The 27923-nt window shown below is 36.1% G+C and overlaps 1 protein-coding gene across 1 annotated transcript; it reads left to right on the top strand.

Annotated features, from left to right (window-relative positions):
• Positions 1–11121: 11121 nt before the first annotated feature.
• On the top strand, positions 11122–17534 carry LOC131956424 (uncharacterized; the record flags this gene model as incomplete). Its single annotated transcript, XM_059320860.1, has 6 exons — positions 11122–11185; positions 11294–11530; positions 13846–14046; positions 14282–14422; positions 14538–14678; positions 17488–17534. Coding segments are annotated over exons 1-6 (831 nt in total), but the record flags the coding sequence as incomplete, so codon positions are not given.
• Between the last annotated feature and the right edge of the window lie 10389 nt (positions 17535–27923).

Below are 27923 nucleotides of genomic sequence, written 5' to 3'. Positions count from 1 at the left end.
ATTTTCAATATTTAGGGAGTCAGGAGATCAAGATTTTTTATTCTTTAAACAATTTTTAAAAGTTTCATTTTCTTTTATACTTTAAGAAATTACATGTGTAATGTGTTATCAGTCTCTATTTTTTTATAAAGTGTATACCTATGAATTTAATTCAAATGTAAATGTGTTTATCTAAGTCCAAGTGATCCAAATATTCTTTATATATAACGTGACACATTTTCTTAAAAAGGTTTTTATTTGGTAGTTTAACAAATGTCAGCCCTTTCTTATATTAAAGTATGACAAGTTAAAATGATTAATGTATTAATGTAAATTTAAAACGATAGTTACTAAATATGTGTGTTCTTATGTGCATTACCATTGAAAAATGTTACAAAATTATTTTAAGCATTTAAATAAAAGTCGTATTTATTGAGTATGGGTTATTATTGTATAGACTGAAAGCCCAAAATCAATAATTGATTCATTCTTCAAAACAAAAAAGTAACCTATAACGACATAGTATGATACAATTGTCGAATCTTTAATAAAAAACGTAAAAGCAGTCCTACTCAGGGGCGTAGCGAGGGGGGGGGCGGGGGGTGCGGACCGCACCGGGTGACACCATTTAGGGGGGTGACACCAAGGCAAAAAATAGCAAAATATATAGAGAAAAACTCGAGGGGGGGGGGTGCAAATCGAAAACTTGAGGGGTGGGGTGCAAATCGAAAATTTGAAAGTTTGTCCCTGGGAAGGGTCTCTATGCCTCTGGGGGGGTGACACCATTAAGTGCCGCACCGGGTGACACCCGACCTCGCTACGCCACTGGTCCTACTATAGTGATTCGCTGGATCCCCCAAGGCAAGCGACACAGGGGTAGCGTGCTAGAGGGGTCTAAAGTATTGGAAGGAATTGGGAACAGCAGGAGTGTCAGAAGACTGTGGGGAGGGAGGTGGAAAACCTTGACAGTGGCCTGTGTTCGGAAAGGAAACATAAGTAATTTAACTGTAACAGACATAAATATAGACAGTATATATTTTAAGGTCATTGCACAGCAACCAATCATTCAGTATGATACTCAACATATATATATATATATATATATATATATATATATATATATATATATATATATGGCCTACTTGGCAAAACAAAAATCAAAAGAAATGTTTCCTAGAGAGGAAGAGAGGGGACTGCAAGGTGCGCTTAAAGGTTTGGTGTTTTCTAACGTCTCCAAGAAGAGAATTTTATATATAGATATTTTACTTTGAATTATTTTTTTGAGATATTTTGACTGAGGTAATCTGTCCATGATATTATTTGTCCTGATATATGTTGTTCTGAGATCATTTGTCCTGCCCCACCCCACCCGCCCCCCCCCCCCCAACAAATTATCTATCACTTCGAGAATACCTAATATGCCTGTGAAATTAAAGTGAAAACTCATGCATCAACAGAATGCATAGGCATTTTACGTTGCGTCCGAAATGGGCCGACATAATACGAATTAAACAGAATTTCAAACTCTGCCTAGGCAGCAACAAAAAGAATAAAGACTCTGCCTAGTCATTCTCTACAACGCAATAAAAAAGCGGAACAGGCTTATTCCATCCAGAAAATCTCTTAATTTGAACTGTAACCACAATCCCCACCATAACCCTAATTATATCTAGGTCACTATCCCCATCCCGAAGCAATGCCTAAGTTTACCAAATACAGTGGTACTTGGCATACGAGTGCCCCTACACACGAACAGTTTGAGATACGAGCAATCGAACGAGCAATTTTCTCCTTTGCATTACGAGCGCATGTTTCATTGTTCATGGAAAAAAACATCAAGAAAAATATGCAGCTCAACGTATATCGCAGCTCTATGATGACACTTGAAAGTTCCCTTTCAAGTCTGACGGTCAATGGGGCAGGTAAAATAGAGTTCACTTGTTTCAGTGACCTCGGCATGTGAAGAGATAGTGTGGTCAGCACTATTCCCAGCCGCCTTTACTTTCCCTAACGTGAGTTAGGTAACCATCAGAGTTGGTTGGACTCAGGGACTGTATACTGAATTGAACCTGGATTCGAACTCGAGACTTACGGGTTAGCAGTCCAGCTCTCTATCGCTAGGCCACTCCGTCCCACATAATGTCACTTGTCTAACACATTTCTGCAACGTTCTGAATTGTGGGTGGCGGAAAGAACAAACATCATTCTTAGGTCTCCTTTTAAGCGGCATGCATGAGAAACTGAGTAAAGTGTGAAAGAAAAAGAGGAAGACAGTAAACAGAAAAACAGTCACGAATAAAGCGAAAGTATAAAGTTCGAATTTAGTTCAACAATGTGCAGTGAATTTTAGCATTATGTTTTAGGATAAGTTGCAACGTTGAGAGTGTAACGAGAGAATGCATTAACGAAACTGAAAGAGTTGGTATTAACATTGGAGAGAGAAAGTGAAAGAAGTAGCGCTCCTACGCCTGTCCACTTTACTTTATCAGCAAACATCTGTTAAACGCTCGGCTGATTGTACAATGGTAGGGCTTATTCACTTTTTAAAACTAGTTCATTTCTTTACATTCTACTTTATTCTGTTTTTATACTTAAAATTCTTATTATTATGATTAAATATAACATTTGCTATTTTTTATGCATCTGTTTTATTAAAAACATGTAACAAAAACAACAACGTTGGCATTTTGGGGGCATGTAATCCGAGTATTGTTACAGTACAAGAGTAGCCTATGTGTGTTGTTGAAGAGTATATTGTTGTGTGTGTACAAGATAATGTGTGTTGTGAAAGTTTTGACATACACACAAGATGTTGAGTTTGTGAGAAGCATGTCGCGTTTTAGTGTAGGATTGTTTTTACTGGGGAATAAGGTTAGGGCAGTCTGAGTCTTGTTGTGCAATGGTGTGGAAGTATTCGTCCCGTCGTCGTAAATGTAGTCGTTGTCCACGTCTTTCTAGTTAATACAATGAGACTTGTGCGATACAAAATCAAATGAAACAATGTGATCCTGTCAAGTCATTTGTCTGGCTTGATGACGTCATGAAATAGGTCAGGACTCTAGTATAGTGTGATGAATTCATAGATAGTTAAAAAAAAAAATATTAGAGTAGTAGCTCTCACTTCATAGGCTAGCTGCGGGATATGCACTGTCCTCAGTTATAAGTGGGCTGAGACGGAATAATGACTTTTTATATAATTTCAATACAGAAAAAAAAAATGCTTTGAGATCCGAAAAAATGTTGCGAAACAATTTAAAATTATATATCTAGCTACCAAAATATTTAGATAATGCTAGAAAAATTAAATTTTTGAAGTATATAATACAACATATTAACGATTCACTTCCTCTTGTGTTAGTACTTTTTGGTAAAGTACTTGTCTTGTTAATCTCTACTACTTGTTCACACTTACTTATTGAATATTCGTATCCTAACATATCGCTTGATTTATATATTAAAGGTGATTTATATAGCCGACATGTAAGATACATTTATGTTTAGTTTGCTTTATATTTTACGTTTCTATTACATGCTAATGAATAAGAGATGAAAATATTGTGATAAACCTGCCCAGAGTGTAATATAGCAAACATCTAGCCTACAAATAAATTGAAGTATTTTCAAATCTGTATTAAAGCAGAATCCGGTATGTCGTGTTTTAAGTTAAACACTTCAGCTAAATAACAAGTGACCTTTCATTAACAGATCTAATCAGTCTCTATCCGTTAATCAACAAGTATGCTTAGTCTTATCGTTAAAGACACATTTTGAAAATGACATGGCTTGATTGAGTAAAAAATTACTCTTGTTTAAAGCTAAGAGTTGATCAAGAAGAATATCTTGTATGACTCACATTGTATTTATTGTACAAACAAAGATTATTAAAAAGAAGAAACATGTTGCAAATCTTTTCGGAAAAAGTACTCATTAAAATGAAATCTCTCTGCCGATTCGTTTACTTTTAGTTCACTAAATAACCATATTGATGTTGTATTTTGTATAAAAAAAATCAAATAATAAATACAAATGTATTACATAATATATTAACAATATTTTTTTTTAATTGAACCGAAAAAAAGTAATAAACAATGAACATTTGTTAAACTTTGGACTTGTGTTGACTTTTACGTGATAATGAAAAGAGGAGTTACGGTTATTTCTGTAATTATGTGTATTCAGATCTGGCAGCTGAGCTCAGGTAACAATATTTTTATTTTAGGCACCCATTAGCACAGATTTATATACACAAAGCATTTGTTTGTGTACCTCTCCATTATGAAAAATCTTCGCATAACTAATCTATATATATAATTCTCTTCTTGGAGACCGTAGAAAAACCAAGCTGTAAGCGCGCCTCCTAGTAGCCCCCTCTCTTCCTCTCTAGGCATATCGCTACACCCCCACCCCCCCCCCCCACATGGTCAAGTGAGCTGTGGTTCACGCTAAATGTTTACAATCGTAGAGCCGGTTTTAGTGACGGCTATTATGGGCAGATAATTTAGTTTGAAACTATTTTAAACTTATGGGAGGTAACTAAGAGGAGGCTGCTTTCACGGAGGTGGAGGGGGGATAGGGTAGGGGTTAGGGGAAAGGAGGGTGGGGGGGGGGGGTAGTTATCGTCCTTAACGGCATAATGATAGTGTTTTTAAGTAAATATTTTCAGTGGCAGCATTGGTACTGTCGAATTCACAAATTATGAATTACTGAAAAGTAGAAGATAAAACAACTAAATAGCGGCGTATGATACGCCGCGGGTCGGGTCGTAATGTATAATAATAGCCTTTATGTAATAGTATATGTGCTTCATCTTAATGCATACTGAATATGTAAACTAAACCTTATTGAAGACAGAAATACAAATAAAAGCATATTCGAATGTAAAAGCTCAACTATATGTATGCAACTGGAGAAGTATTTAGGTTTGCGTTTGTATGTCAGTTATTTGTTTATGTTTGTGAAAGGACGTTATAGAATAAATATAAATAACATAAAAACTAGATCTAGGTCTAGGTCTAGGTCTAGGTCTAGGTCTAGGTCTAGGTCTAGGTCTAGGTCTAGGTCTAGGTCTAGGTCTAGGTCTAGGTCTAGGTCTAGGTCTAGGTCTAGGTCTAGGTCTAGGTATAGGTCTAGGTCTAGGTCTAGGTCTAGGTCTAGGTCTAGGTCTAGGTCTAGGTCTAGGTCTAGGTCTAGGTCTAGGTCTAGGTCTAGGTCTAGGTCTAGGTCTAGGTCTAGGTCTAGGTCTAGGTCTAGGTCTAGGTCTAGGTCTAGGTCTAGGTCTAGGTCTAGGTCTAGGTCTAGGTCTAGGTCTAGGTCTAGGTCTAGGTCTAGGTCTAGGTCTAGGTCTAGGTCTAGGTCTAGGTCTAGGTCTAGGTCTAGGTCTAGGTCTAGGTCTAGGTCTAGGTCTAGGTCTAGGTCTAGGTCTAGGTCTAGGTCTAGGTCTAGGTCTAGGTCTAGGTCTAGGTCTAGGTCTAGGTCTAGGTCTAGGTCTAGGTCTAGGTCTAGGTCTAGGTCTAGGTCTAGGTCTAGGTCTAGGTCTAGGTCTAGGTCTAGGTCTAGGTCTAGGTCTAGGTCTAGGTCTAGGTCTAGGTCTAGGTCTAGGTCTAGGTCTAGGTCTAGGTCTAGGTCTAGGTCTAGGTCTAGGTCTAGGTCTAGGTCTAGGTCTAGGTCTAGGTCTAGGTCTAGGTCTAGGTCTAGGTCTAGGTCTAGGTCTAGGTCTAGGTCTAGGTCTAGGTCTAGGTCTAGGTCTAGGTCTAGGTCTAGGTCTAGGTCTAGGTCTAGGTCTAGGTCTAGGGGTCTAGGGGTCTAGGGGTCTAGGGGTCTAGGGGTCTAGGGGTCTAGGGGTCTAGGGGTCTAGGGGTCTAGGGGTCTAGGGGTCTAGGGGGTCTAGGGGTCTAGGGGTCTAGGGGTCTAGGGGTCTAGGGGTCTAGGGGTCTAGGGGTCTAGGGGTCTAGGGGTCTAGGGGTCTAGGGGTCTAGGGGTCTAGGGGTCTAGGGGTCTAGGGGTCTAGGGGTCTAGGGGTCTAGGGGTCTAGGGGTCTAGGGGTCTAGGGGTCTAGGGGTCTAGGGGTCTAGGGGTCTAGGGGTCTAGGGGTCTAGGGGTCTAGGGGTCTAGTTCTAGGTCTAGGTCTAGGTCTAGGTCTAGGTCTAGGTCTAGGTCTAGGTCTAGGTCTAGGTCTAGGTCTAGGTCTAGGTCTAGGTCTAGGTCTAGGTCTAGGTCTAGGTCTAGGTCTAGGTCTAGGTCTAGGTCTAGGTCTAGGTCTAGGTCTAGGTCTAGGTCTAGGTCTAGGTCTAGGTCTAGGTCTAGGTCTAGGTCTAGGTCTAGGTCTAGGTCTAGGTCTAGGTCTAGGTCTAGGTCTAGGTCTAGGTCTAGGTCTAGGTCTAGGTCTAGGTCTAGGTCTAGGTCTAGGTCTAGGTCTAGGTCTAGGTCTAGGTCTAGGTCTAGGTCTAGGTCTAGGTCTAGGTCTAGGTCTAGGTCTAGGTCTAGGTCTAAGTCTAGGTCTAGGTCTAGGTCTAGGTCTAGGTCTAGGTCTAGGTCTAAGACTAGGTCTAGGTCTAGGTCAGGTCTAGCTTTAGCTTTACGGATAAATTAGTAAACGTTCAAGGTGGAATGTATTCATTCTGCACGTAAATGATTTTTGTTCTGAGTAGGTAGTGCTAGAAAAAAATTGTTGCTGTACGAATTGTGACGTAGTACAGGTTATTAATTTTAATTTTAGAAAGGTAATTTAGTTTTGTTTGAAATTGCGGCCAATGGATTCGTGTGAATGTATGTGTCTTCGGAAAGCAGAGAGAGCATCTGTTTAAGTTACCTCGGCTTACGAAACGTTAGTGTGGTCAGTGGTCAGTACTATATCCAACTGTCTTTACTTTATGATCGTGGGATGCAAAAACATATGTTTTTAAATATTTTTCTTTTTATTTAAATGCAAGTGTGACACTTGATCTAATGCTTTTAATACAATGATGCCTATGTTTATTGTTTATTGTTTATTGAGCATCGCTGGTGGAAGAGGAAATACGAAAAAGCACCAAAAGTGAGGAAATTGTATGTTTATGTCCTACAAAAGATGGAATCATTTTCTCTTATGTATCTATATCAAAGCATGTGATGTTGGATGGTTTGGCAAAGACTGTAAGCTCCAGTGCCACTGTACAAACAACAAATGTACAGACGACGGTACCTGCATCAAAGGGGCAAAGTGTGACGGTGAATGGTTTGGTCCTGCTTGTCAGTACCGTAAGTAAACGCAGCTTATATCTAACTAAATGAAAAATAACATTCAGTGGCGTAACTTCCATACCGCCAGACACGAAACAAGACCCATAAAATTCCCTCAATTAGCTGATAACACGTCTTGAGGTAGAATAGTAGGCAAATAACGCTTATTTAAATAGTTAAAGGGGGGGGGGGGTAAATCTATTTGAAATAATCGAAGACAGTGGCGTAGCAAGGTCGGGTATCACCCGGTGCGGCACTTAATGGTGTCACCCCCCCCCCCCCCAAGGCGTAGTGACCCTTCCAGGGGACAAACTTTCAAACTTTCGATTTGCACCCCCCCCCCCGCTCAAGTTTTTCTCTATATATTTTGTTATTTTTTGCCTTGGTGTCACCCCCCTAAATGGTGTCATCCGGTGCGATCCGCACCCCGCCCCCCCCCCCCCCTCGCTACGCCTCTGGTAGAAGAAGCGTAATTTTTGCAGTTTATAAAATACTTTTATACTTTTTTATAACTTTACAATCAAAATTTTTAGCATACACTTTTTTAATAAGGAAAAAAATAATTTAATGCATACAAAAGAATGAAAAAGAATTAGAATCTATTTAAAATTAATATGAAAATACGAAAGCACATTATGATAAAATTAAAAAACAAAACGTTTTAAAATGTCACAAACTTTTGACCGGCGTGCCAATTTGTGGTTTCACCATTACATAACGAATACAAAACGAGGTACAACAAAATTTAGAACTAATTAGCGTTGGTAATCCCTCCCTAAAATTTTTCGTAGATTCTTATACAGTCAAAAGGATGGCAATCTTGCAGTATAAATATTTAATTCTATAACATATATGCGCATGTGTATGAAAATGTGTCTCTTATTCTGATGGCGCCATTACACATACATTACTTTTAGGCTATTTCCAATAACTAGCATTCAAAGGCTAAAGATTAGTATTTCTCTGCGCCGCTTTCCGAATCAAGTCTAAACAGGGCGAAAAAGGTTTCATCGAGTTTGTAAACATGCTAATTATAGGTGTCGATAACTAAAAATAATATTATGATACATCGGTGCAATTTACTATTACAAATAGTGTCAGTTGACAACTAAAGGAAACTATCACAAAGAATATTCTATGTTAAGTCTGCAATATAAAAAGTATATTTCAAAGTAAACTTGGTCGCTTTTTACTTTCTCGTATATACGAGGTATAGAGAAAGTCTTGTAATCGTGCAAAAAAAAATCGAGATGTTTACAAATCTCGACTTTTTACACCTCACTGAGTCGGAAAAACATAGTTTTGCAATCTTGTCCGTATGTTTGTGTGTATGTATGTCTGTGTGTGTGTCTGTGTGTGTGTAAACACGATAACTTGAGTACTGTTACAGCTAGGTTGATGAGATTTCATATATAAGTATCATATGAAAATCGTAGATCCGTATCAAATTTTGAGCGATTTCCGATAAACGGAAGTGGAACTTTGAATTTTTCAAAATCCTATAACTTGAGTAATATTTCAGATAGATAAATGAAATTTCACATGAAAGTAAAAGTTCTAATTTTCTATCAAATTTTGAGTAATTTCCGTCAACCGGAAGTAGTAATTTAGGCTACTTCCGATTTCTCAAAAAACGCATGTGAATTTATAAAGTACTAATAATATCCCGCAATATTATGCACATTTTATTTGGTGTTCACTTGGTGTGCAATTCTTTTTTGTACGAGAATCTATTCTATTATAAAAAGTTTAAGTAATTAAAAATGGATTTAAAATATTGTCTATGTCCCGAGTTGCCATCCCCCGTAGTGTTATATTAGAATATTCGAGAAAGTTTAGAGGAGATCACTCCCGATTTATTTAGTTATCGGAAATTATAAAAATGCTCAATGTGCAAAATCTTGCTCATCTTAATTAATGTTGTAAAAGTAGTAAAAGTAAGTAAAGTTCTCCTTTCAAACCTGACGGTCTATAGGGCAAGTGGAGTAGAGTTCACCTGTTTCTATGGAGGGATAATCTGGTTAGCACTATGCCCAGCCAATTTTTACTTTCCCTTAACGTGAATTAGGTACCCATCAGAGCTGGGTGGACTCATCTACTGACTTGAACCCAGATTTGAATTCGAGACATAAGGGTACAAAGAAGTACATGTTTTGAAAATTTACCGATTATTTTGTTACTTGATATTTGTACCTAAATTGAATGGTCGAGAAAAATTATACTAAAATCATCGATCGTGAGCGACACTACACTCCGCAATCTTTTAAACACTTTTTTCTACCTCAATACATACAATCTCAACTCTATTATTTATTATTCCCCTTGTCCTCTAACCAAACCCAGTTAACGATAGTTAATATCACATTTGTATTCACATTCGACTTGGGGGGGGGGGGGAGGGAGAGTAATATAACAACGTGGAGTTAAACTCAACTTTAAAAAAAAAAGATATTTATACTATTTCTAGCACAGGCAACAATAACTAGGCTTTAAGGTTTATAGGTTATAGTGTAAAGTTAAGAAATACCTGGATTAATTTATACTTTTGATGTGTTGGTCTAATCTGTTGCTATCTTTATGTCTCATATATGCATGTGTTTTCATTATAGCCACGACATATGAAGTATTAGGTTTCTAAATAGAAACAATATATCAAAGAGATTCAGCTTAATGGTCAAACATTTTAAAATGTTTTGTTTTAGAGAATCTTGCAACAGTCTATACAGCCAAATTGACATTGGATGTTTCACGTCAAGCCCAAATTACTGTAGGCCCATGTAATATTGCAGGAGCTAATCAAAGAATTGAAGTCTCCTGGAACACTTCCTACCCTTTCATGTTTCTATGGGTACAATTTAAAGAAACTAGTAAGTACTAAATATATGTCTTAGAAGATGAAATCAAAGACAGGCAATATGCCAAACTACTTCTAATATACTTCGACTCGACGGAACCAATCTTGTTACGGACCCTGGTCTTTAATAACATTAGTCAAAAAATCTTTAATACAACCATGCATGATGTTGAAAAGCTTTATTCCACGGGTTGACAATGAAAACATATTTATAGGAAAGACGAAAAAAATTGTTACTAGCTTCATTAAAAACTAAGGCATAGTTAATATTGACAAAAACAGTTGCATTGACAAACGAAGCTTAAGAATAACTGTAGACATATTTTTTTAAAGAATAATATTTTACTAGTCAGTAATTTAAATTCAACCACAGAGAACACCAGTTAAAGATCGCCCACAAATTATACACTAATACGGGAATGGTCATGTATCATTCTGTTATGTTGTGTTTTATAGGTATAATTCTAGGTATGAGAAGTTTTATATAGGCCTATTTGTTAAAATAACGAATTAGAAATTTTCAGAATTTCAGCAAACTGTTTCCCGTTTTAATGGTTTGTTTCATAAACACCTACCGGAATTGCATGAACGATTAAGTATCACTTTGTTTTCGGACAGGAAGAGCGATTACATGTTTTAATTAACATGCTCCAAAAAAAATTGTAGTTCATTTCTGAATGTGGGTTTGGGATGATTCGGATGTAATATAGGACCTGATGGTCTTTTGAAATGTTATATTATAGTGTTGGACGGAGTTAAGACAAAGATAAAATGTCTAATTTTTAGTAACAATTTATCTCCGTGTTTTTTTTTTAAAATGTTATTCCCCACTGAAAAAAAACATGATTAAAAATGTGAACAACAAATCGTTAATTAATGAAAGAAGTTTTCATTCCTTAACCAAAAGTTAAGTACAGAAGCAGTTTTGTTAATATGGTGTATAACTATTTTCAGCAAATTATCTGACGTCAAACTTAAACATAACTGGCGGAAACTCTAGGTGTGACACGATTTTCCAATCAGCTATTAGCCAGGACACGGTTGAGTTCAGATGTCGGACAACAGTAAATATGACACGTCTAGTTTTGTCAGGGGGAAATATAAGGAATGTCTGCAATGTTTATATCAGCGGAGGTAACTATGAATCTAGCTAGGTTTAGTTCAGTATATTATATCGAATTAATGAAATATACTAGTTTTTTTCTTCAAATTAAAATAAAAGAAAAACCTAATAAAATCTAGGCAGGAATATTGCAGTTAAACAACCTGCCATACAAGACAGTACGTATAATAGAATTTCTGCTGCTTCTAATGCTGTAGATGGTAATAGAACAAGTGATTGGAGCTATAAATCATGTATGCATACCGCCATACAGACATCATACGGAACACTTCATTACTGGGCAGTTAATTTCACTGGTGAAGCATACAATGTCAACAGATATGTTTTATACAGTAGGTGGGATTTTAAGACTGATCGTGAGTAATGTTTATTTTTAAAACAATGTAACTACCAAATCTTTTACATGTATAAAATATAGGATATTTACAATCGTATTTCAAAACACCATATAGGTTTAAGTAATATAACATGACGATCGATATCAATGTATTCGATTTAAACTGTTTGTACAATAAAATGGTAATCGTGTATCTAATTACTATACGATACAACATTGAATTTAAAGGGATTTTTAAAATACTAGGCATGCTGCCCAGCTTCGCTTAGGCTTTCGAAAACATTGAGAATTTGAATGCTTAATTAATTCGCCCGAGTGTCGGTCTACGACCTCAGGAGTTATGAAGAGGTTCATACATGGACATTTTTTTTCGATTTATAGCTCATATAAGACGCCGGTCCGTCGAGGTCAGTTTGACCCACTCATCGTAGACTTTTCGACCAACCGGCCCCCGTGTTCCGTCGCCCCAAGGCAAGATTCCTGCCAAATTTGAAGCGTCCGCGGCACCGGGAATTGCCCTATCGGGCACCCGACAACTTTGCTTTCTACATTATAGAGATTAGCTAATTGCATAGATAAACAAAGATTTCAGTAAAGTAATTAAGGCCTGAAATACTTTAGTATCGAAATGTATTATTTGAATAGATTCTAGATCTAGGTAGGGTCTACATCTGTGTAAGTCTAGTTTTTCCGTAGATCTAGAATAGGCATATTCGCGTAAGTTAAGATTTTAAAATACGTCTTTCATTCTCCGTGTTTTATAATAGCTGAGATGATAGTGTACTTAAAACCACACAGGTGGTACGGCTTCGGGACACACCAAGTCAAACTTGGTTATCTAGAGATTCTAGATCATCTAGATTCTCTAGATCTAGAATCCTTATAAAACTTTTTTTTAAGTTTAGCCCGAGCAAAATAAAAAAAATAAAAATAAATAAATAACCAAGTTTGACTTGGTGTGTCCCGAACCCGTACCACCTGCGTGGTTTTAAGTACACTATCATCTCAGCTATTATAAAACACGGAGAATGAAAGACGTATGGTAACGAGATCGCAGACCAGCTGGCAAAAATTGGGGAAAGAAACCACAACCGGAAATTTCGCTACACCCAAAAGAAATAAAAAGAATAATTAAAAACAAACAAACGCAAATGTGGTCTGTCACACACCCTCACTACATAAAGACGACGGCTATTACAATTTAACACGAAAACAACAATACATAATCTTTCGACTCAGAACAGGCCACAACAGACTAAATCAACACATGCACAAAAAACTGAAGGTTGGGTGTAGCGAAATGTGCCCTTGTGGCAAGGCCCCGGAAAACACAGAGCACGTACTCCAAGAATGTACTCTGTATAGCCAGGCAAGAGGCAGACACTGGCCCCAGCCCACCCCACTCAGGGAAAAATTATATGGGACACCTGACAAACTGGAAACCACAGTCCGGTTTGTCCACGAAGTTGGACTTGTTGTCTGAATCCTCCACCATATTCAAAAATTAAGAACGAAGAAGAAGAAGAAGAAGAAGAAGAAAGACGTATTTTAAAATCTTAACTTACGCGAATATGCCTATTCTTTCTAATAAATTTTTTTATCCCAAATTAGCCAGTTCCAAGTAAAGATTTTGTATAAAATAATTAAGTCTTGAAATAGTTTAGGCCTAATATAGAAATTTATTTTTGGAATAGATTCTAGAGTAGTTAGAGTCTAAATCTAGATCTTAGCGTCTACGTCTAGTTACTGCGTAGATTTAGATCTAGTCTATATCTACAATCTAGAATCTCTAGATCTAGAATCCAAATAAATAAAATAAATGTTATGAGTTTAGGCCGGAGAAATTGTATTTTATACATTTCATAGTGTACGTAGATCTAAATCAAATTTGAATGAAATAGTTCATTTCTTTTTATTCTAAACACCGCAGATGACGTCATTAGTTAATGTATAAACATTAGTGACGTCACAGTTTTATGCGTTCTTTTTTACATCTATAAATGCTTTTTTTCCAGTTGCATAATTTAAATTGCTTTTCTTCATTCGAATACGCCTTTATTTTTAAATTTTCTTTAGATAAAATTGTGGCTATGCATTTAAAACATCTAATATATTATTTTCAACAAAAGTGCTTATAAAGGTAGCCATATATCGCTGCCGATTCTGACGTGATGTCCGGCGAAAATATTTTGCGGACAGAGAGAGAGAGAGAGAGAGAAGAGCGCACATGGCCTTTTATATATTAGGATTGATTATACAATTTCTTGCATATTGAGTATGCAGATTTTAACTAGCTGTTATCTCGTTTGATTCCGTATTTGTATTTTGTTTTAGCTTTACCTTGCTGTCCTGAAAGAATCAGTGGGTTTACACTAACAAGTTGGGACAACAAAGGTGACCAAGTGTTCACATACACGGCTCCTAAGGCACTGGCACTAGTCCACACTGTTGTATCTGGATCACGTGATGTTGCTCGGGTCAACGTCACATTGGATGTAGACTATTTAATTTTTTGTGAGGCCGAGATTTATGGAGGTTTGCAACATAGTTATATACTAGAATAATACGTGTGTAGTTAAACTATTTTTATATATGTTCAGTAGGGTGGCCTTGAAAAATATTTAAGCACATCGTATAAAACGTATATGTTTTCTACTGTCTTTTTATTATTGTTAAAATGAATTAGTTATAAATTTAAAAAAAAATTATGTGAATAATCAGATAATGTAATTATAAGAGATATTACATTTCGACGCTTGTATTTCACAAGTCAACATATGCCCAAAGAACACATACGGCCTAGACTGCACTAAAGAATGTAACTGTGTCAACAATGAACAATGTCACGTGGACACTGGTACCTGTCCATATGGCTGTGCTCCAGGATACACATTTGAAGGATGCCAGTCTGGTGAGTAGAACCAATAAATTTATACAGATATATAAATTTTACTATAAAGGGCAGATTTTTTCAGTTTAAACTATATGTTGTGTTTACTTGAAAGACATACATGTCAAATCTCTAGACTGTATTGAAGGTACATGGGGTGTTGACTGCCAAAACTCTTGTAGTGTGAACTGCTCTAACAAAGACAGCTGTAACCATAAGGACGGCACGTGTGATGAAGGTTGTATTACAGGGTCTAAACCCCCGCTCTGTACTGAAGGTAAAAAAAAATCCGTTTTTATTTTGTAAAAGTTGGGCCATGTATACATTTTGCCACACAGTTTAGATAGAACATCAATCATATAACTGTTGATGTGTGTATTGTTTGAGTGGGACCAGCGACCAAGACGTCAAAAAAGCTGGACTCTTGTATGTAGTTCATACACATTTTCCAAAAAAAAAATACACACACTGGCACCTTGTTATAACTGCGATATATGTGTCCCGCAGCTATGCAGTAAGAGGGTTTACACTACCATTATATTCTGTCTAGCCATTCAGTAGTTCCTCCTATACTAAGACGACATCAGCGAATACAAATGATTCGACAGGATGACATTATTTAATTTTACTATTTATTGCAGTATAAAAATACATAGGACGACTAACACGAACGATACTAAGACTCTACTACATTACGACCTCACCCTAACACAACAATAATATGACTACTTCCAACTTCTTCCCCGGCAAAAACGATCCTCCACTTAAGGGGTCATCCATAAATGACGTCACGCTTTTTTTGACGATTTTTACCTCTCCCCCTCCCCTCCGTCACACGTCGTCACAAAAAGTCAGACCCCCCCCCTAAAATGACGTCACACCTCAACCTACAACCCCCCCCCCCCCCCCTCAAAATTGCAGTTGCATTTTTTTAAAACATCGATATTTTTCCAAAATCTTGTCTAAACTATTACAATTTATTAAAACAGTTATCTAAAACGCGAAATAACGTCTAGAATTCGTTTTCTAACATTGATTTTTTATAATGCAAAAATGTGACGTCGCAACATCTGAGCCCCCCCCCCCCTCCCCCTCATCACACATCGTCACAAAATTACGGACCCCCCCTCCCCCCTACGAATGTGACGTCATTTATGGATGACCCCTAAACGTCACTTTCTTTCGTACAGCGTCTAACTTTCTCAGGTTACTATTATATATATATATATATATATATATATATATATATATATATATATATATATGATAGTTATTTATGTACGTGAATTGGTCTGCGGCTATGGTATAGCTTTTCCGAAATTACTTTCAAAACACAATATATATCAAAAGCAATGTCAACAAAGAGGCGACAGCCATCATCACCATACAAAATAGTTAAACACTATAAATGTACTAAGTGTAGTGTACGTCTCAATATTACAGAGTGTAGTGCAGGTACATGGGGTGTTGACTGCCGAAACTCTTGTAGTGTGAACTGCTCTAACAAAGACAGCTGTAACCCTAAGGACGGCACGTGTTATGGAGGTTGTATGGCAGGGTTTAAACCACCGCTCTGTACTGAAGGGTTCAGACACTCATACCGATTGATTTTTTTTCTTATAATAGTTAATGCGCTAGGCCTATACTATTAATGTCTTTGGTTATGTCAATCTTCAAATGTTTGAACTAATGTTTGTTCTGTTGAAAAATATAAATGTATTAAAGTGTACTGCATGCTAATACTGTATTTTAGTGTGTAGTTTAGGAAGGTGGCTATAGACTGCCGACATTCTTGTAGTGTGAACTGTTTTAACAAAGACAGCTGTAATCATAAAGACGTTACGTGTGATGGAGGTTGTATTGTAGGGGTTAATCTTAAATTTAAATGTTAAGCCTTAATTACATTTTGAGGACGGCGTGGCCTAGCTGTAGAGCATAGGACTGCTAATTCCTGAGCTCGAATATGGGTTCAAGTCAGTAGAATGTACCAGAGTCCATCCTAGCTCTGATGAGAAAGCAACTGCGGTTCGGTATAATGCTGACCACAGTATCCCTTCATAAGAAGATGTCACAGAAACTGGTGAACTCTGCTTATGCTTAACTTGCTCCATGGACCGTCAGATTCGTAAAAAAGAAATTTTACATTTAATTACATTGTATTAATTAATGTTATGCTTAAACAAATTATTGCGTCTATAAAAATAGCGCTGGATATTTTATTATGTTTTTAAATAGTTTATTAGAAAGAACACAATGAGATATGTGTTTTGGTCTGTCTTGCAACTAATTTATTTAATCTCTTCCTGTATGTATAGTTTGGTGTTTTCTCTAAACAGTACATATAAATACATTTTTGGCACAACGTTTAGATAGAACAACCCTCTTACCACCGTAGACGATTATAAGTAGCGTCGCAAGACATATACAGAGGGGAAGGTTAAAAAATAAAACAACACATTTCTGAAAATAAATGATCTTAGGATCAATAGTTTTTACAACTCTTGAGATAACACACGCCGTCTGGCTGAATAAAAACGCAATGGTGATGTGCACTAGTTCTATAAATTGTGTATGTGTGATACAAAAATGTCTTTCATTTGCATATTCTAGGCCTTTTACCTCAAAAGTTGGGTATAAATCCCACAAAATATTTTTGTGTCATCATAATTTATATTTGTTGCTGTAAATATCTAATGCTATCAAACATAAACTGGTTAATGAAAATATTTTTTTAAAAAGTATAAAACTCTCAACGTTTTAAAATTAGCGTGCCCCCCCCCCCCCGCCCATCCCCAATTCTTCCTTACTTCCTCAACATATTTCTGTTTCACGTATTATAAACATAAAAAGAATAAACTGTCTTATAAAAGATGTTTGAAGTATCATCACAACTTATCGTTCTTTAGTAAGAAAAATAAAAGCAAGTCGTTCATAAAAATGTATGATTTGTGTAATGTCTTAAATGCTCATTATTTGAATGATTAAAATAATTCTTTCGCTTTTATTGTATTGCTAGTACTATAATCAAACTTGTTAAACAATGTGACTTTGTTTTAATATATCTCTAATATTTGTTTTAATTACAGTTTATGAAACAGGGGCGAATACAATTTTTGGTAATTATAGCAAATGGGTCGGTTTGGCTGCAGGTCTGGTAGCTATAGCTGGATGTATCGCTGTAATTGTAACTGTCAATAGAAAAGCTAAAGGTGAGCATTTACTTAACCATATTATCATAACCATAAATTATTTTTTGTTAACACTATGTACCATTAATAATTATCTATTTTATTTTTCGTTTTTTTATATATCAGCAACGGCTTGGTTTGCATGTACAAAGTCATCAAAACCAAAAGACTCAGAAACTATAGAGACATCAAATGATATACAAATGCCAAGTTTCCCCACTGATAAAAACGGTTATCTGATGTCACGTGAGAGAGTTAATCTACTACCAGCCAATACAAGCTCAGACATGTCCCCACAACCAGCAACCAGAGGACGTCAACAAGAAGCCGCACATAGAGATGTTACGGCCACTGTTTCCCTTACTTCAACGTACAGGACGAGTGAAAATCCTTATGACGTTATTGATGAAGCACAGGGTTCATATTTTAATCATCCGGAATCAAATCAACCTCCCACAGACGGTGTAGTAGAAAATCTACCAAACAAGGTTATAGTGACTGAACATGTATATAATACGTTGGAGGATGTAACGTATGGTAATGAACAAAATCCGTATTTAGCTCCACAATTTGTGTAAAAAATTGTGGATGCACGTAAAGTTTGATCTTTTTACAAGCTTTCATTTAACTTGCTTCCTCTGACTGTCGTAATGTCACAGGTCAAAACAGGCGAGCAAAATTTCGAGTACCTCTTACCGACAAATTTCTCTGAATCTAGGTACGTGGGTCAAAACCCGAAGACAAATCAATCTTACATCAAATTTAACTTAATTTATTGTCTAATTATTTTTTATGAATTGGTTACATTTTTCTTAAATAATAGGTTGACTTTCTACTTTCCCGCAATATTATATGCGTATTGTCATTTTTATTTGGTACGCTATTGATTTTAATCATGTAACTGTTATGTTTTTGAAAATTTCAAGTACAGAAAAAAATACTTCGAATACATTTTAATAACAAGCTTCTATGTAATAATGCACTAAATTTAAAAAGCAGTTTTTATTATAAATTTAAAGACAAGCTCCCGAAAAAAACGGGAAAAAAACTTTTTAATTAAAAAGCCTTTTACATTTATTTGTGTATGTATAAGTTAGGGTACTTAAGGAAAAATATTTGGATGTACCAGGGACTCTTCTGAAAATATGGTTGCCATGGAAACGGCGGCCATCTTGGAAAAAACTACCTATGTGGAGTTGTAAAATTTCATAAAGTAACATATAAACCGCCCATATAATCATTGGTCTTTATTGTACTAATACCAATAGAGCCAGCTGGCTAATTTTTGTAACCGAAAAACAGCTAGACATATTTTTTTTCAAATTTTCAAAAAATATTTTGGTGAAATTCCATTGAATTTAGCATTATTTTCATTGGAATTTCGTCACACCAAATTTTGAAAATTAAAAAAAAATATTTCTAGAGTGATTTCTGTTACAAAAACTAGCCAGCTGACTCTATTAGCGTTAGTACAAGAAGGATCAATGGCTATATAGCCGATATTTATGTTAGTTTATGAAATTTTAGAACTCCAGAAAAGGATGTTTTTTTTTCAAGATGGCCGCCGTTGCCATGACAACCATAATTTCAAAAGAGTCCCTGATGCATGGAAATATTTTCCTTCAAGTACCCTAACTTAGATATACACAAATAAATCAATAAAAGCTTTTAATTAAGAAGTTTCTTTTTTTCTGGAGCCTACCCCCTTAAGTGCATTATTACATAACAGCTTGTTACTAAAACGTTGCAGAAAAAACAACATAAAACGTTTTAATAACAAGCTGTTATATAATAATGCACTTAATAGGAGAAAATAAATGCTGTTTATATATTGTATATATGCTTAAATACACTTTAAATATCTGACATTTGATAAAACAATCCGTTCCATGTAACGAAAACACATTAGCTTTTTATTACATTTTAAATTATTTAATTTTACTAACCAGTCATGTTTTCATAATTTTACATGATAATAAACATGCTTATTCAAGCTTTTGAAACTGTGTTTTATTAAGTTAATCCCAAGAACTGGAATGCTAGGCATGCATGTTAAGTGGGCTAATTAAAGTAGGTAGTTCTTGCTCCTGACTATGCCTTTCACGTCGATTCTTCCAAAATTATTTTTGAAAGTAACAGTTACGCTTGGAATTATTTTGTACAAAGTAATTTGCGTACAGCTTGATCAGATGTGTGGAAGCTGCATATATGTAGCCTGAATTATTATTTATAAACAATACACTAAATTCACAAATGATTTTTCTTAAATCATGTTAACCAGGGGCGGAACTACAGTACCGCCAGACCCCGCAATGCGGGGGGCCCGGGCCATTTAGGGGCCCACAGCCGACCATAATCAATTTATTTTTTTAGTTAAAAAAATCTTGATACATTTTTTACTTTATGGTTGTTTTGTAAAAAGAATACTGTAGCTGCGGTTTCATTATCTTTATTCTATAGACACCATCCCGGGTCCTCTTTCTCCAACAATCAAACACACGCTGTTGTCGGAAAAATTCGTATGAAAATCGCGTGAATGATAGGCAAGCGTTCAAACCACTTCCATGACTTATTTCCCTTTTTCAAATAGTCAAGTATGTGTGCTCTTAAGCTCCTTTTAATAGATGTGCACTAAACAAATTAAAAAGCAATTACATCTCTTAATAATTATTTTAAAAAATTCATAATAAAGAATGACAAAGCATAAAAATGAAATGTATTTAAAACTAATAATATAAATACAAAAAAACATGAAAATAAACATAACGCGACATGGTTTTTTCATGCTTCATATTCTTTTGACCGACCAACATACTGGAAACATTAAACATATATTTAAAACAGAGATTTTCAGACCAATAGCACTCACACACACAGAATGGATAGTAAGACTGATCTTCGATTTTACGCTGTTTACGATTGTCACTATTAAAAAAAGAAAAAAAAAATTAGCACTCACAGAATTGTGACGTGTTCTTATAACTTGTTTTAATTTCTTTAAAAAATTTTTTAGTATTCTTAATTTAAAAAAAAATCGAACAATCCCGAAATGAGTACTGTGTTGGTATTTTCGTATTTTGTTTATATATAAAGGCACACACACACACACACACACACACATATATATATATATATATATATATATATATATATATATATATATATATATATATATATATATATATATATATATATATATATATATATATAGATGGGGCCCAAAAAATTTCTTTGCGGGGTGGCCCTTTTTTTCTAGTTCCGCCACTGATGTTAACGCATCATTTTTTCGCCCCCCCCCCCTCCCCCCGTCAGAAAAGTAAGTAATGGAAGTTATTTTTTTTTAAGCAGACAGAAAGCTCAGCCCACACGACACGTACTGCTGAAAATACCAAGCTCATTTTGCATAAATTTGACACACTTAAACGATTAAGCTTAATTTTAACATATTTTATTGAGAATTATTAACTTTAAGAAAACGTTCTAAGCAATATGATTTAGAAACATATTAATCCAATTAGTTTTGAGTTTAAAAAAATTTTTAAAAATATATTTATTGATCTTGTAATAAATGTCTTTATCAAGAAAATGGCGGTAAACAGATATCTTTTACAAACATGTACATATATTTTATATCTTAACGTAAAGCGGATAGGCAAGCTCTAGTAACACAAATGGTCGCTTGCAACTAAATCAATAAAAACTTTGATTACATTTATGCGACACATGTATACTGTTTTTAATTGTAGAATTTAATTTTTTTCCAAAGAATTTTATGAAAATTGAAACAAAAAAGCATCTAACACGTCAGTGACACCGGTTTCTAGATATTCAATGTTGTTTTAACTAGAAATTATAGAAAATACATGATATGTTTTAGTTTGGGTCTCGATATGTTTTAGTAATTTTAAGGGACCCCCAATGACGTCTGGCATAACATTAGTGTGGAGTGGCTTTATATTTCCTTCAACTTTGCAGTATATAGTGAGTTTTGCGCATATCATTTTAAATTTTAATTAAGCTAAAAAGGGCATTCTTTAGAGTTGTAGTTACTATTAGATGATGTGGTAGGGAACTTAGTGTGGTAAATTTAAGGTGTGGGGGCTGGCTTAATGTGTGACTATAATTGTGTTAAGAGATGGATGTCCATTCATAAACCTTATCAATATAAACCCCTGATTGAGGTTTATAAATTAGAAAATATTAATGATGATTTGGCAAACGGTGTTGCGTCATTTAAGTGGAAAAATGACGGAACATGACAGAATGCAAAGCTAAACAAAAATGCTTGGGGAATATTGTGTTGGACGTTGTTATGGGCATTCACATGGACCAGATCCATCTCAAATATAAGTTAGCAAAGCAGTACATCAGATGAAAAGTTTTGCTGAAAAAAAACCCAGCTTAAATCAAGCTGCCCACAGTTCTATACATACGACTTAATATAAGGCGTCAATGTCAAACGTTAAAACATTCCATGTCTGAACCAAGAGATGTCGCTGATATAATTATTTCTGAAAATGTAAAATGACACATAATGGACAGTAATTTCTTCTGTTCGATTCTGGTGCCAAATCAAGAGGCAGGATTCATTTGTTTTGGAACTATGGACAACCTGGAGATATTAAAGGTAATCAGCACGGTACATTCAAAAGACAAGAAAAAAAGACTATTTCGAGAATGTGGCGTCAAATGGTACTTCTTCCATCTAAGCCTAAAAAATATTCGGAAAATTAGTGAATTTGCACTCATGCTAATTATGCTATCTTCATTGATTTGTGTGTAAAATAAATACATTAATTTTACTTTTTTTCTTAGGATTGTATTATTTATTTCAATAGGATATTTTGTTTTCATCATTGTTAGTATTTCCTTAATCGGTGTTTTATTGTTCAGGGTGTTTATATTGCGGGTGGTTTCTCTGCATGGAGTTTGGTTGGGGGGGGGGTTATGCCCAGGAACAGGGGGGGGGCGTATGTCCAGTGGGTTATTGTCTGTAAGACTAAAAGGTGAGGGGTAAATTTTGTATGAAATTGAATGACACCCTTATCATTGTTATATATTTTTAATTTCAATTGGCAAATGAAGTAGAGTTTTTCTGTTTACTATGAGATTTGAAGTTATTATTTTCATTTAAGTTACTCTATGATATTAAAGTGAAGAATATAGTTTAACTACGCATGTAGCAAAAACGATGAGGTTAAAGCGATTAATGGTGTAATGATTGAACGTATGTACTTTAACCACATCAGACAGTTGCATATAGCGATGTAGGTCCCAAAAGGAATTGGAAGAACATCATTAGTGTCTAAGTACACAGCAATGGCCAGGTGGAAAATTGCTTGGGGTAACACTAGGAGAAAAAAAAGAATTGCAAGTGAAAACATTTTCTGTTTTTCATTGTTGATATCCGCTGGTGTGTTTGCTATATGGGGACTGGTGTTTGGTCCTATAACGTTTTCAACGTGGGTGTGGCTAACTGCTGACATCGGGCTGGCACTGTAAGAAGGGGGTTCCGTATCACAGAGAAGTGAATAATGATGTGGATAAATGGGTGGTGTTGCGGTATTGGGTGGATAATTGTGTGGTAAAGTGGTCTGTGCTTGATAATCGTATTGTGGAGAGGTAGCTGTTGGATGATTGTATATTGGGGCCAACTGTGATGGATAGTGGTTTTGTAGAGTAGTGTGTGGTGGATATGTATGTAATGGGATAGTCTCTGGATGATTATTGAAGCCATTGATTACGGGTGTTGCTTGTGTAGTCCACTGTGATGACGGGTTAGAAAAAACTCGAACTTGATTCTTCTTTGCGCATGCAGCAATCACAGCTGATACAACGGCTATGACCGCGGGTACAATGGTGGACACAATCCACACAGCTTGTAGCCTAAAAATGGAAAACGACTCTTCACATTTTCAAAATCAATCCCTGCCATTGACAGTGGTAGTATAATCACAAGGCCAAGAATCCAAGGAGTGAAACTGATGGCCAACCCCCGTATTATATAGATTGGAGATTTTGTTCTTTGACTGTTTGATCTATAACGGCGAATAAACTCGGCTGATACAAGTGCAAGGCCAATGCCATGGACAAAGTTAAGCAAGTATTTTTCGTAAATACCAGCAGTGATCCATAAACTACAAGTTGCCTCCCCTTTTGAGAAATCTCGAAACCATATCCTGGTTGTTATCACCAATGAATAAAGAGCCAGGAAAATGTCACCTATGGACAACGAGACAAGTAAGAGATATTTAGCGCTGTAGAAAAATTGTTTCTGTCTCCAAATTCTGAAGATCAGCGCCCCGTTGCACAGTACAATGAGGATGATGAAAATGATGTGAAGAGCTTTAGTAGTTTTTAGGAAAGCATCATAGTTAAAGTCTGTATTCTCCAATAGACTCATTTTTTGTTGTTGTTTTTTATAACTTTTTTTTCAATTGCTCTTGGAATAAAGAACTGAAACACAAAAAGTAATGAAATGAGATTGTTAAATTATTATTTAACTTTATCTGCTTTTAATTAAGACCTCTTGTATTAGCTTCATTTGTAATAAAAATGGCACATGTATATTGTTTCCTAATTTTCAGTGCATATTGTAGCCTATGGGCTTGATGTCATCGGGGCTTGACCCACGTGCCAAGTTTGAAACGAATCGGTCAAATTGAAATGGTTAAAATTTAACTCGGCCGTTTTGATCGATGACTAAGCACGACAGACAAAAGTCGTACAATAAAAGTAAGCTAAATAAAATATTGTAAAAATGAAAGAATATAGTAGGGTTTGTGTTTGTTTATCATCGAGGCATTACCACACTTTACAAATAATTGCCATGAAACAATGGGAAGTTTTTCTAATCTCCTGGTAAAGGTTTATGCGGAAAAAATATTTCAAACGTTCGCTTCGGCTGGGTGCGATATGGCGTCACGGGCTTCCCCGTAAAGAGTGCGGTACACTATGGATACGAAGGGCTAATGTAATCGTTCACCATAAATCTTCCGCCATCTCGGTAGTGTGCGATTTGGCGCCACCTGCTCCCCACCAACGCACAAATGCGCCTGTGTTTGTTTAAAAGTGTTAACGTTATATTTTAACTTTAGAAACCAAATTAGAATTATTAGGATAATTACTGAGTTAGTGGAAGAGCTTTCGTATTTGCAGCCCGTCACCCCTCTGGGGCAGAAGCCACCTAACATTCCGTAGTCACCTCTGCTGAGCAATTATTTTCAAATGTAGATAAAACTATTTGAGCCGACCTCTAGTTCATGTCACTATGTTGTTCTTTCGCGGCTTTTCCTTTGCTTGCCTTGTTGGTTTGTCCACGTTACCGCCCAGACGCCCCATTACGTCATGTATGAAAGTCTTGAGAAACCTCCGTAACACTGAGGTAGACACTCTTAGCGTAGGGGCGTCTCGGGCTCTATGAAGAGCTCTGGAGAGCCACCAGCTACACTACCACAGTTGCGCCGGGTACAGCCCCTTGTAGGGTGTAATCACAGAATTCCCTGGCCCCTTTATCCCTATTGTATTGTGTTCTTTAAAATGTATACATTATAGTGCCCGCGGGGTAGCCCAGGATGCCAAATCACACTCTTTCTGGACGCAGCACCTCCAAAATGATTTTTTTTTCCGCAGAAACCTTTGTGGGAGTATTCTCATATTTTTTAGTAACTGTGTTGGCAATATTTTTGTTATAGAGATTTTTTTATCGACAAAGGGAAAGAAGCAAGTTAATTTTTTTTGCAAACAAATTAGCATGGTTAATTCCTTATTTTAATTTATAGGCCATTGTGAGTCGAAATTGAAGTTCTATTTTTGCAAACCATTCCCTGAATTATTTTCAACAACGTCCCAAAGTTTAATGGCGATTGGTTGAAAGTCATAATAGTGCATTAAAGGGAGAGAAACATACAGACAGAGTTTCTTCCAGGCTTCTCTTTGGGGGGGGGGGGGGGGCTTAGCCCCCCCCCCCCCCGAAATTTTTTTTACCGCCCCCCCCCCCGAACCAAATGAAATGTATATATTTATATAGAAAATATATACTTTTAACAGTGTCCCCCCCTCCCCCCACCCCCGTAGAAAGTTTACCGCCCCCCGAAAATTTCAAGTGCCCCAGGAGAAAAAGTCTGGAAGAAACACTGCATACAGAGAGAGAAAGAAAGAGAGAGAGAGAGAGAGAGAGAGAGAGAGAGAGAGAGAGAGAGAGAGAACCACACACACACACATACACATACACATACACACACAAACATACACACACAAAAAAACACAAACATAAACATATTTACATTTATATATTTATAAATATATATATATATATATATATATATATATATATATATATATATATATATATATATATATATATATATATATATATATATATATATATATATATATATATATATATATATATACATATACATGTATATATATATATATATATATATATATATATATATATATATATATATATATATATATATATATATATATATATATAAGTTATTAATTAAACTGAAAAAAAAGTATAACCATTTCGCCATGTTGTTACCCTTGTATATAGTGTCCAATACTCTTGTGTGTGGACAGTGACCGGAGGTGAAAGGTGCACTGAATTTGTTGTTATTATTAGTGAAAACACTGTTGTTTTTTTTTACCACTGCACTGAACATTTTCTAGCATTAGAAATAAAGTGTAAAAAGTTACCTTGTATCAAAACTTTGAGGAGTTTAAGTTCACAAGCCTCTGAGGAAGTTTAACTTAGAAATGTCACCTCCAGTGTGTTTTGCTCAATTCTCGCTGAACTTGGTGGATTGTAACCACTGATATAGTGGGGTTATTACAATAGGGTATTGCAATATGGTAATGTGGTCACGTGGTAGGCATTGTGACGTCACAACGTGTTGCTGATCCTCAGAGGCGTAGCGAGGTGGGACACATGTCCCCGGGCGCCGACTTTAGGTGGCGCCAAAATGGGTTGGAAAAATAAATTGAAAGGTTTAGGGGGTGCAAATCGAAAGTTTGAGGGAGGATGCAAATCGAAATCTTGAGGGCGGGGGTGCAAATCGAAAGTTTGAGGGGGGGGGGGATGCAAATCGAATGTTTGAGGGGGGGGGGGGTGCAAATCGAAAGTTTGTTACCGGGCGCCGGGAAGGGTCGCTACGCCTCTGCTGTTCCTTGCAGGTGACAGGTCGTACCCTGTTGAACATTCAGGTTAGTCTTAAATTAAGACAAAATGTACCAAACACGGCGTTTTGCTAAGCTAAAACCAATCATGAACGCGCCCAATAGATGTGTGATTTGAACTGGGAAATATTCTTCATCCAAAAATAGGCTGTGACATTTTTAGCACAATTTCCATTCTGGAGAATCGCGTTTATTAACTCGTCATTTCTGGGAATGGATGGATGGATGGATGTGTGTCCGCAGCTTTAAATCGTCTTTAAGTCGTATCTCCTCCTCAACGAAGCAATATCGAGGACTAGTTCCAAAGCAAATATGTTAAGCAAGTTTCGAGGATGAACATAGGCCAAAAAAATTCCCGGAATTCCTTCCGAAATTTCCCGGAAAAGCCAAAAAACCTCGAAAAAAATGCAGTTTTTTGCCCATATCTCGGCAACCAGACCACTTAGCGACTTGAAACATTTACCAATCGATTCCTGACATAATTTAGAACAATATTGCTGAAGAAAGTTTTCAAAAATATCCTTTCGTTCGGTCACAAAAAATTAATTTCTTCTAATTTGTATTGGCTAAGATTACTAAGAATATACAAATATTTCTACCACAAGCACACCGGCTGAGGCAGTCGCTAGTGAGAGGTAACATCACGCTGCCATTGGCCAGACTCGCGCAGATCTCGCGAGGGGGCGGGGACTAGCTCTTCTCGTGTAGAGAGAAACGAAAAGGGGTGCAAACATCTACGGGTGATTCGTTCGGTCACCAAAAATTAATTAAGGAAATTGCGCTTAAATTGTCAATAGACTTTTTATTAACTTGTTTTAAAATAATTTTGCACGTGCCATATTTTTATCTGTATACCTAGAAAAAAGATAAAACCTAGATAAAAGAAAACTTTTTATTTGTGTAATTTAAATATCTACATGGTAAAATACAGATTAGGATGACAAACTGTAGCAATGACCCGAGGTACCCTATAATATACCACATATACACCGGGATTGAACAGGTTTTTATTTATGATAGGGCGGTGAGTAGACAGGAAATAACATTACAGATTATTTCAAGACATGTATTTAATTTATCTCTCTCCAACGTTGGAATTTAAATAAAATTAACACTTAGCAAGCGAATATCAGAATACATTATGCAAG

Source organism: Physella acuta, unplaced genomic scaffold (assembly GCF_028476545.2).
Source record: "Physella acuta isolate Inbredline_101_S28 unplaced genomic scaffold, ASM2847654v3 ptg001149l, whole genome shotgun sequence".
In the NCBI taxonomy this organism is placed as follows: Eukaryota; Metazoa; Mollusca; class Gastropoda; family Physidae; genus Physella; species Physella acuta.
Note: the sequence above shows the minus strand (reverse complement) of the source record. Positions and strands in the feature narration are given on the sequence as shown.